Genomic DNA, 12,277 nt, shown 5'->3' on the forward strand with positions numbered 1-12,277 from the left:
AGTGGCACAAAGATTTAGACAGGGTTTTCCCCATTGCTGAAAGAGTCCCTATGCCACCTCTGGATGTAATCACTACTCATGATCTGCCGTGCACCAATGGCAGACTTCTTCCACCCTGGCATTCAAAAACTCCAGCAAGTTCATTCAAGACCATGGATATGCCCTGAAGCTCCAGCCAACTAGGGAGGCGACTTGTTTCCAAGCACAGGACCCAGGACCACACCCAGCCCCACTTGTAGTAGTACCTCATGCCAGTGGTGTTGTCCATGAAACCGTGAACCAGTCTAACTCTTATGGGTGCTAGCAACGCTTACAGAGCCAGGCAAATGGACCATTGGTTTAAAAGATTGATATGGAGTACAGAGTCCTCCGACCCCCACCTCTCCCTGATGCCCTCTCCACCCTAGCAACAATGCATCAATCATCACTTGAAGCTCTAGGTGGGGAATGTGGAGAAGTCTGCGCCTGGTGCAAATGTGGATAAGCAGACACCACTGCAGGTCTCATCTGAAACCTGGACGGAATCTGAGAGATTCCTCTGTGCGGGACCCACTGAGACTTTAGGTTCCGCTGCTGAACCCACATATGCCATCTAGCATAGGAAGTAGTGTCTGTGGGACTGCAGGACAGACACATGAAAGTAGACGTTGTGCAGGTGTAAAGCCCAATCTAGTCACCTGGATCCAGGGCAGTCAGAAGCTGAACCAGCATGAGCGTTTGTCTTTCCGCAAGATGGCATTCAGAAGGGGGTAGATCTTAAATAGTATGAAGGCCTCTGATCTTTTTCAGTACAAGGAAATAATGCGATCAACAACTAGTCCCTATTTCAGGGGCTGGGAACATCTCTATGACTCCTTTGGCCAAAAGAGCCTGCACATCTTGGAGCACAGTAAACAGGTGATCCTTTGAAAGATGCTCGAAAGTAAGTGGAAAATGTTGCAGGTCTAAAAAGGAATGGCAAGGCATAGCTGTGTTGAATGATCCGAAGAACCCACCTGTTAGATATTGGTGGAGGAAATGTCAGATCCTGCCTCCTAACAGGTGGTTGTGTGCCACCAAGGGCTAACGAAAGCTGCTTTGGGGCCGATGCTGGAGCGGCTGGGGACTGTGAAGTTTGCAACCCCTGTTCACCCAAACCCCTAATGGACAGGAGTGCTGCAAAGATGGTGGGCCTTGACACTGCCAGCACACCAGCCCTCTGAAGTAGCCTCGAAAAGGGACATAACTGTTGAGGATACTGTCTCACAGGGATAAAAAGGACTAAGGAACATGCCAGGTTCTCTTTAAGGCTTGTTTATCAGAGAGGCTTGCATGTCCCCAGAGAAACCAGTGGATCTCATCTAAGCAGGACAATTAAGCACCATGCTAGTGCAAAATGCCCAGGCCAAGCAGCCTATAGTGTCCACTCCAGAATGGATCATGTATTTTGCAGGGTTCTGACCATTGTAGAAGGTTTCAGCCACATTGGCTCAAACTTCCTTGGGGACTGCAGTCAAGATGTCACCAACCATAGCCCAAGAAGCATGTGCATATCGTCTCAGCAAACTGACAGCATTGACTGACTGGAAGGGTAGACTGGCTGAGTAAACATCAGTTTCTAAAATATCTCGATTTATTTTGATTATGACTGGGGAGAGTCACAGGAAATGAATTAGCGTTCACCTTTCTGGTAGAAGCTGGAAGAGGCAAATGTTCTGGTGTAGGATGCTAAGTCAAGATGTCTTGGTTTCCTGGCACAGGCCTGAGGCGCCTAGCAATCTGCCTGTTCGCTGGTGGACAGAGACAAGGCTTAGAATAACAAGTTCTCAGAAGATTGCAAATAAAGGCATCGTTAAATGGAAGTAAGGGTTCGGATGACATTTGGCAAGGTTACAGAACACCTGTCCATGTGTTAATTTGGACTTTCACAGTTGGCATTTATAAATCCCTTACCTCTGTTGCGTGTCTCATTACTATGGCAAAGGTGGCACTTTTTCCACTGGTGACTCTGGGGGAGAGCACAACACACTGTCTGGGTAAGCAGAGACCCACTGGACTCCTGCAAGTCCATTCACAGGTTGTCATAGTGTTGGGGCACATAATCTCCATCATCTACTTTGTCATCTCAGTGCGCTGGATGACGCTGATAAGAGTCAGAACTGAAAAATTGATGAAGAACAGGGGTGCACCTCGGTGAAGGCAAGGTTCTGTCTGAATTAGAATGAACTGGGAGAGGGTGTGCTGGATAAGGCTTTGGGACAAGATGAATTCAGCTCAGAGTTGGCTAGGGCTATAGGAACAGAGTCATCCACTGGTGTCTTGCGCAGTTTATGAAGCTGGTTCCATGGTCTGAGAGGAACCAGGGGCAGGTTCAGGAAGCACAGATGGTACAGAGGACAGGGTCATCTGGAAGAATGTCAAAAATGTCCAACATGGCCTCTTGAAATGCCTCAATCTGTGTGATGTCACTAATGGACGCAGAAACTCTAGGTGCATGGAGATCACTTGTGGAATTAGGTCCTCAACGGAGGACTAGGAGGAAGACTGCGAGGCACCCTGACATCCTTATGACTTCTCAGACTTAGTGTAGTGGAACTGGGACATATTCAAGGTGGCCTTCTTCTGCTTCGAGTTCCAATTACCAGAATGCTTTGATGATGGACTATTGTAGGATTGTCGTCGGAAGTGGGACAGTTCCATGACCCTGACTTTGAGCGGGTTATATAACATTATGTCAAATGTGTGTCTGTAAGGTGAGCAAATTGATAGAAGCACAGTGACACAGACTGGATCGACAAAATCATACTAGTTAAGTGAAAGGGGAAGCGGATTAGATTTTCCAATCTTAGAAATAGGTAAAAAAAAAGCTCATCAGTATATTCTGTGTAAACTGTTATAAACATTTTCAAAAACCTCAGTCATGACCAGCATGTTTATTTTAAAAAATGCTGAACAATGACAATACGATTGCTTTTTATAGAATGAACGGTTAGAAAATAAAGTGGAAATTAAGAATTTATGCTAATGTTTAAACAACAATGGAGAGCAGTAAAAATATTGATGACTGACCTATTCTGCTATCATATTTTAACACTAAGGGCCTCATTATGACCCTGGCAGCCGGCGGTAAGCTGGCGGTGTTCCGCCAGCTATTATGACCCTGGCGCAATAGCCACGGTCATACCGCCGGCCCCTCTAACATACCACCAGGCTTCCGCCTGGTGGTCATAATCCCCAGGGCAGCGGTGCAAGCCCTGCTGCCCTGGGGATTATGAGTCCCCAACCGCCAGACAGGCCACAGCGATAAACACCGCCATGGAAAGGCTGGCGGTAAGGGGGACTCGGGGTGCCCCCGGGGGCCCCTGCACTGCCCATGCACTTGGCATGGGCAGTGGCCCCCAGGCATAGCCCTCGCGCATTTCACTGCTCGAATTTCGGGCAGTGAAATGCGCGACGGGTGCTACTGCACCCACTGCACATCAGCATTGCCGCCGGCTCTATTACGAGCTGCCAGCAATGTTGATGTGACTTTTCCGCTGGGCCAGCGGACGGTAACACTGTTACCGTCCGCTGGCCCAGTGGAAAATTCATAATAGGGAGCCAGGAATACTGCTGGCACTGGCGGTATTCTGGCTCCCGCAGCCTCGGCGGTCTTTTTAAAAGACCGCTGAGGTTGTAATGAGGGCCTAAATGTTTTATAAATGACACAACAGCTTGCTATTTTCCTAAGTAATGTTTTAGAACGTTATGATAATTGAAACAGGTCTTTGTCTATAGAAGCTGTTAATGACTAACAATGATATCTTTGGTTTACAGCAGGAGTCCATCTGTGTGCTGTCTTCCAATAAATAAATAAACAAAGAAATAAAAACATGAATAAATAATGATTCTTGGTCGAGATATCTTTTTTCTTGTCTCTGTTGATTTAATAAATGCAATCGTGAGACATGCCTTAACAGCACTGTCTCAAAAATGTCTGCATCAGAGGGACAAATGTGTCCATAATGAACTTATTTGCTATCCATTTGAGATCTCGGAGTCACAATATTGTCACCAGAGAACTGAGCAAAATATGCTCATCAGCCCAAGCCTGTACTACCTGTTCCCTGCTAAGGACATGCCAGAGGCTTCTCCCTGGTCTCAATCTGGTACAATGAAGAGATGTTTCTCTACCTTTTGATTGAGATCTGCCCTTAGGTGATATTTCTTTCTTGAGGTTCTATAATTTATGGGACAAGAACAGGTTCTGCATCTGAGATTTTTCTTGGCTTTACCTTTAGCCTGTCGATGATGTTGGCATTCTTATTTTCCTTTGGGGTCTCAGTTCTTTGAAAATTGAAGACTCAACTTTGAAACTAATATGATATATAAGGAGGACCAAACGATAATGGTGAAAGGCACTATCATCAAAGATCTACAAGCTAAGCCCTCCCCTTCATACGGGTTATTGGCAAGACTCTCAGTATAAAACACTGGCAGGCATGGCAGCAATGGTGATGCTTTTTTCTGGACTCCTAATGATATGAGAGACAGCACCAACATGTTCCAAGAAGAAGTAATTATTTGTCAGGCCTTTTGGCTGGTTCAGTACCTTGTCACAGATTGCTCTTTTCATTTCCCCAAGTTCTAGCTAAGCTTTTAGAATATATGCGTCCCTAACCTTCCAAGACTATTTACAGCCAGAGGAAGGATAACTGTTGAAGAGAACCAACACAGTGGATGAGAGAAGTGAGGAGAGTGTTTCCCAGAGAAAAATATTTATATTATGCTCACTACCTTAGTAAAAAGCAGTGACAGCCATTTTAGATCTCCCAGGGTGCAGAGTGAAACTTCTGAAAGGAACATGAGCCTAGAAAGCACAGATGTGTTTTGGGATCCCTGCTCCACAGAGTGGAACAATTAACAGCCCTAAAAAACAATGGAACTAGTATTTCCCTAAAAAAGCAATGTTAAAATGATGCCATGGAAAGTTGATGCCCGGATGGACCACGTTTTTTTCCCCAACGTTGAATGGGTTTTTCAGCCAAATGTGTTTCATATTGTTAAACTTTATTCTGAAGACTATTTAAAAACACAGAGAGAATTTTTTTTGCCTGTTCTAGGAATGTTTCTGTACAAGATAATTAAAAAAAATAACATATTTAAAAACGCAGGCCGGATTTGGTACATAGCCATTATTCATTGGCCTTATATTTCTACGGGTAGCAGGTTTCAAGGCCAGTAAGACAGTTAATTGGGTTGAGTATCTCCTCTACCGAGGCATAACCATAAGATCACTACTTCATTTTCAAAAAGTAAGAAACCACCTAGGGAATATGTGCCCATTCCACCAGGGCAAAGATTTCCTCAGCACTGTCCAGGGTGTTCCAGCAATTGAGATTTATCTAGCCTTCACCTTTGCCAGACATTGTTTGGATTCAGAGGTGAGAAGGGATGGTCATTTCTCTCATTCATTGCTTCAGGATTTCTTCATTTGACTATTCCTTCTGACCCTCCACCTACGGATTCACTGCACTGGATTTATCCAGCAGGTGAGGAATCTGCATGTATAAATATCCATCAGAAGAAAAGGTTTTTTACCTTCAAGAACTATATTTCTTATAGATGCAGATTCCTCACCTGTTTCTCCCACCTCCCTTTTCTGAAGGACAGTCATAGCCTATTTTAAAAAGCTTCTGATCTAGATTGCTTTATGGCACTGCCACACATAATGATGATCTCTCATCTCTGCCTCCAAGGGCATTGCAATAATGGACAGAGAACTGATGTTGGTACAGGGTGGGCACTTTATGGCTCAAGTGATGTCACCATGGTGCCAATTCCAGCGCCTATTTGGAGTGAACCTTCCCCCCCCCCCCCCCCCACGAGGAGCAGAAGAGCGATGGAAAAGTTTCCAGGTCCAGTCTGGTGCCTGGGGATATTCAACAAATGAGGAATATGCAGGCACATGTCCACTCGTGAGATTGTTACTGAATGCAAGTTTGTTTATTTTGCTGCCAAGAAAATTCAAACAACTAAAAATACTTAATTTTTAAGTGTTATACAGCACATCACTTTAATGAGTAGATTTTAACAAAACAAATAATATATAGCTAAAGTAACATGACATAATAATAAGACAACTGACGTATATTTTTCTTTAGGAATGCTTCAACACATTACCTTTTCATCACTTATTTTTAGTGTCTTTGTTAAAAGCAACAAAAGTAGATTGGTCCAAGCCTCACGATGGCTTTCTGAATTTACTGTGATAAAGTAGGCAAGAGCTTCGCTACAGACGCTGTTAAAAAAAAATATATATTTTAGTTCACCAGAGCAGATGAATGAAGACTTAAAAAGAAGCAAACATTGAGAAGCACAGGTTTGAAAGGATGCGTGGTTTCATCTGCAACATACATACAACTGGGATGCCAGAAACACTGTTAGTGCTCTGACAAATGCCAAGATGCACCACTTATGCCTCAGGACATCACACAGGGTCAATACTTGAAAGACTGAAACTGAAAACACTGCAGATTTATGTGTTCTGCCCTAAAAGGATCAGGAGATTTTGATCTATCTGAGAATTGGAGGTTTCACTGCAATATCCCACAGATCTACAATATGCTGACCCCCTGATCCTCCAAGTGATGCCTTCTATCTAGCATAAGGACCTAAGAATAACTGTTTTCTAAATTTATGCATTGAGGACCAAGTACCAGCCTTACGAATCTGAGCATGTACCCTTCTGCAGCATAAATGCAGCTGTTCTTCCCCTAGCTAGCATAAATTTGTGTTGTCACTCATAGGATGCAGTATTACAAACCTAATTTTATACAGATAATTCTTATCTCCCGCAAGTGTCCACCATAAGCTTTAAATAACTTTATTGGGAGTGGAACCAAATGTAGCACAAGCAGTCAAGCCTGCTGGAATTTGATTTTAACAGAGTGGAGTGTGGTGCTCCATCAGGCTTGAGTGCTTAATGCTGGAGTTGTACAAAATGCTTGTGCATTAAAGGAAGCCCTACTTGGCCAGGAACATTCCTGTTGCAGGGAAGGTTACTGAGTGGCTGACATGATTACCAGTACTATGATAAAGGGACTCAGTTAAGATACCCTGGCTTAAAGAGGGGCAGAAGCTCATGCTATGTAGCATTATGGTGGGGCAAAGTGGAAAATAAGTCAGTTAAGTCAACTGATAAACACAGCAAAAGGTTCAAATGTTGCTACAAAACTTAGTTGAGGTTTGTGTTTCTAGTCTTTTTCCACACCTGGGCATGTAATACACACTATACTATAATATTCATTGCTATTCTATTCAAAGTACATCTGATCATTCATTAAATAAAAAGTGAAATAGTTGTTTCCAGATTTTTGTGCTGAACAACAAGTTACTTACCTCTGGTAACTCTTTCTGGTCTGGCTACACCCTGTAGCACAGCACTGACGCTGTTCTGCTCCGGAAATGACATGCAAAGCATATATAGGCAAGTCTGTTGCTTTCACAAGCATCCGCGCCCTCAGGCGCAGAGCCCCCAAAGCAAATTGGTGTGACCACAGTGCAGATTCCTAGACTTGAAGATCTTATTAATGGATATAGTCCAACCAGAGAACGGGGAAGGGTGGGATGGTCAGTGAAGACTCTGTGGTTAGATAAAATCTCTACCAAGACCGTTCCAGAAGGTAACTTGATCTTATAACAGAGACTTCTGGCTACAGAGACCTCACCTTTTGAATGGATATCACACCACCACCAACTTGGAGGAGGGACTGTGGATGGACTAAAACCAGAAAATCCTACAGGATCGAGAGGGCAAAATGCCCTTCTTGGTGAACCTGACTGCCCAGGCAATAGAGTTTTGTGAAAGTATAGAGGAATTCCCAGGACAAGGAATCTGCATGCGAAAGCAGTAGTTGGCCCTGGTAGAGGGAGCATGCAGTCTTTTCAGTGGCTGCTTTTTAGCCACTGCATAGCAGATCTTAGTGCAGAGCATGATCCAATGGGAGATGATTCACTTCTGCAGGACCTTGCCTTTTTTCGCTCATGAGAACCCACAGAGAGCTGATCGTCCACCCAGTGTTCTTTGGTATGATTGATGTAAAAGTCTGTCACTCTCTTGGGGTCCAAACGATGATGTCTCATCTCAACTTCAGCAGAGGGGTGAGGTGGGCCTAGAACAGCAAAAAGGTGATGATCTGACCAATGTGGAACAGCATCACAACTTTATGTAAGACGTTTGTCTGTGTTCACAAAACCAGCTTGTCTGGAAGAAGGTGGTGTACAGCGGGTTAACACAGTGAGCTTGAAGCCCACACGGCATTGATATTACGGTGACAAAGAGCATTGTCTTGATCATTAAAGCCACAAGGAGCACCTCTGAAGCGGCTCAAAGGAATTGCACATCAGACACGTAAGGGCCAAATTAAGAACCCACTGTGGCAGACAAAGGGAGAGGGAGGAAACAAATGTTGCAAACCTCTTTAAAAGCGCATAACAACTGGGGACTTTAACAGCGAGGGATGATCTGGCAACTGCAAACAAAGCAGAAAGAGACAAAAGGTAACTTTTAACTGACCCAGAGCAAAGCCTAGATAGGCTCTTGTAAGACAAATAAAATGTCAAATATTCTTGCCTGAAGGCAGTCTATCCGCATAGGACCACACCAAGGTACACATTTGTCACAACAACAGGTGTATACAGTTTTTATCAAGGCTCCCAAGATGACATTAATCACCTTCGTAGGAAGGTCAAGGATGTTCAGCTGTCGCCACACAGCCTCCAAAAGAATGAATGTGGAGATTAGGAAGGCCCAGATGCAGACTCTGCCCTGTTGCTGTGACAGCAGGTCCTCCTGGAGAGGCAGCCTGATCGAAGCACAGATGTTCAAGCCCAAGAGTTCTGGATACCGCACTCTTCATGGCCAAAATCGGGAGGTACTCGCATGACTTGGGCCTGGACGGTCCTGCGCTTCTTGTCAGAAGCGGTATCAGCAGAAAGGCAGAGAATTCCAGAGTTGCACTTAAGGCAGAAAATGTCTGAGCGATAAACACCTTGAAAAATCCAAAGATCAGAAGTGCTGCATTGAACGTTCTTGGAGGTGGCAAACATATTCAGCCCAGGTCCTCCACATTCGTGGAGGGATCTTGTGTCGCTCATGATTCACTAGACAACGACAGCTCAGCTCGTACAGCACGTCATTCAATGATCCTGCCAGCTGGTTCACCATCAAGAAAATCCCTTGCTGGTCCAGTCATTTCCAGAGGTGCAGGGCCTTCTGGCAGAGGGACCGTGCCAATGCGCTTTGCGATACCACATGGTGTTAGAAATGGGGTCTCTAGGTGGCAGAGGAATGCACCCTGTTCAAAGAGGGACCACAATCCTAATCAGGGTAAGTCAGTTACACACCTTACATTAACCTGTGCAATGTGTAAAGAATTTATGCAACACACACAGTAACACAATGAAAACACCACAAAAAGACTCCACACACAGGTTTAGAAAAATATTTGAGTAAAACAAGACCAAAACAACAAAAATCCAATCAGTTGAAATTAACATATTAATTCTTAACCCTCTGGGTGCCTGGGGCGAGGTGGCCTCGTCTTCGGCCACGGTTCTTGTGTGCCGGGGACAAGGGAGACCTGGGGGAATGCTGGGTGGAAGGAAATTTGTGGCTCCTCTTAGATTCCAGAACTTTCCATCACCGAAATGTGAGGAAAAAGTGTTTTTTTGCCGAATTTTGAGGTTTGCAAAGGATTCTGGGTAACAAAACGTGGTAAGAGCCCCCACAAGACACCCCATCCTGGATTCCCCTAGGTGTCAAGTGTTGAAAAATGCACAGGGGTGGTAGGTTTCCTTAGGAGCTAGCTAAGCTACAGGCCAAAATCCACAGCTAGGCACTTTCCAAAAAACACATCAGATTTCAATGTAAAAATGTGATGTGTCCATGTTGTGTTTCCTGTTGCAGGTATTAGGCCTACGGGAGACTTGGGGGCACACAGAATAGAAGAACAAGTGTTTTGCACTTTGTGTTTCTCTAAATTTTTTCCTTCCAAATGTAAGACAGTGTGTAAAAAAAGACGTCTGTTTTAGAAATGCCCTGTAATTCACATGCTGGAACGGGGAGCCCGGAATTCATACATGTGTAAATGACCACTGCTTCTCAACACCTTATCTTGTGCCCATTTTGGAAATACAAAGGTTTCCTTGATACCTATTTTTCACTTTTTATGTTTCAGCAAATAAATTGCTGTATACACCGTATACAATTAAAAACCACTGCAAGGTGCAGCTCCTTTATTGGCTCTGGGTACCTACGGGTCTTGATGAACCTACAAGCCCTATATATCTCGCAAACAGAAAAGTCCAGCAGACTTAACGGTGTATTGCTTTTGAAAACGTGGAGAGAAATGGCTGTTTTCTTCACCTCAATTTCAATATTTTCTTTCCAGCTGTTATTTTCTGTAGGAAAACATTGTAGGACCTACCCAAATGACCCCTTGCTGAATTCAGAATGTTGCCTACTTTTTTAGAAATGTTTAGCTGTCCAGGATCTAGCAATGGTTTCACACCCATTTCTGTCACTAACTGGAAGGATGCTAAAAGCACAAAAAATAGTAAAAATGTGGTATGTCCCAATAAAATGCCAAAACTGTGTTGAATAATGTGTTTTTCTGATTCAACTCTGCCTGTTCCTGAAAGCTAGAAAGATGGTGATCTTAGGACCGCAAACCCTTTGTTGATGCCATTTTCAGGGAAAAAACCACAAGCTTTCTTCTGCAGCCCTTTTTCCCATTTTCTTTTTAAACTAAAATTTGGCTGTATTTTGGCTAATTTCTTGGTCCCCATCTGGGAAACCCACAAACTCTGGGTACCTCTAGAATCCCTAGGATGCTAGAAAAAAGGATGCAAATTTGGCGTGGGTAGCTTATGTGGACAAAAAGTTATGAGGGCCTAAGCGCGAACTGCCCCAAATAGCCCAAAAAAGGCCTAGCACCTGAGGGGGAAAAGGCCTGGCAGCAAAGAGGTTAAAGGATACACTCAAACAATGCTTAGAAGTCACTAGCGCTCAAAACATTACTTGAGGTCGTGAGGGACCAGAGCAAATCCAAAGTTCAGGTCAACCTTGATGGAGGGTAGGTGGCTACAGAACCCACGCAGGGCCTGCTGAAACAATGAAGCAAAGCGTCAAAGTCAAGGGCATGAGGGGTCGGTTCCAATGTGCGCAGTATCCTAGATGCATTGTCAAGCTTGCACTGGCTTCGAACTCCGTTAAAACGAATGCGATGCGTCGTCATCGAGCCACATAGGGTGTCATTGTCTGGCTGCACAGGCTGTGAATCTGCTGTCGAACAGTCTCTGCGTCAGATGAGGAGGGATTTCTCATGCACTCGAAACGATGTGTCAGTTAAAAAAAAACAAATCAGCTGCAGAACCCACTTCTGAGGCCCAGGACTGGAGGGGGCACCTTAGGCAAGAGTAGGGCTCATAGTTGGCAGAGTCCGCAGCACCAGGAGAATTGGAGGCAGTCTTTGATGTCCCTCAGACTGCAGAAGAACAGTTGGCATGCCAGCTAGCCCTTGGAGTCACTCTTGGTTCAAGTGAGATGCGTCCAGTCCCTGCACTCAGCAGGGCAGAGATCTGAAAAATCAGAGGAGCGGTTCCTTAGAACAGTCAATCCATGCAGGGTGGCAATCCTTACAGCACAGCAGTCTTTACTCCAGCTGAGTTCTTCCCAGTAGAGTTCTTCCCAGGTCCATCAGTAATCTGATTTTAGGGGGGCAGAGAACCAATACTTATACCCATAAGTGCCTTTGGTGTAGGGGATGACTTCAAAGGAACCCTCTGAAGTACACAAGGATTCCTTTCAACCCAGTCCTGTCTGCCAGGCTATCTTGGGGGGTATATAGTCCTTTGTGTGGGGTCAAACCACTAGCCTTTGAAGTGTGTAAGCCCCTCCCATCCTTCCTGCTCAAGAAATACCAACAGTATTTAGATGAATGGAGATGCAGTTGAGAGTTCTGTGTTGCGGCTGTCTGGAGGGAATGCACAAATGTAGCTGTCACCAAGCTCAACTCAGACAAGTATTGGAGATAAGCTGTCAGGCACACATAGCTGTATGCACTGAGAAATGCCCACTTTCTAAAAGTGGCATTTCTAAAACAGTAATTTTAACTTCAACTTCACCAGGGCGCATGATTTATAATTTCCATTCCAAACATATGAAACATTAAAAAGCTACTGACTCTCTGATCTGGAATTACAGCTTAAAAAGCATATTAAGGGGTTCCCAATGCTAGCCTACATAAGGGGTAGG

General features: G+C 44.5%; 1 protein-coding gene across 1 annotated transcript in view; it reads right to left on the reverse strand.

The window, feature by feature from the left end:
- The window catches only part of ARFGEF2 (ARF guanine nucleotide exchange factor 2), a 557,551-nt gene that overhangs the window by 10,046 nt on the left and 535,228 nt on the right, over positions 1 to 12,277 (reverse strand). The window contains exon 38 of the mRNA XM_069243445.1: positions 6,142 to 6,259. Within this exon, the coding sequence (XP_069099546.1) occupies positions 6,142 to 6,259 (118 nt within the window). The remainder of the gene's footprint in view (positions 1 to 6,141; positions 6,260 to 12,277) is intronic.

The sequence above is a fragment of the Pleurodeles waltl genome, chromosome 7 (assembly GCF_031143425.1).
Source record: "Pleurodeles waltl isolate 20211129_DDA chromosome 7, aPleWal1.hap1.20221129, whole genome shotgun sequence".
Lineage (NCBI taxonomy): Eukaryota > Metazoa > Chordata > Amphibia > Caudata > Salamandridae > Pleurodeles > Pleurodeles waltl.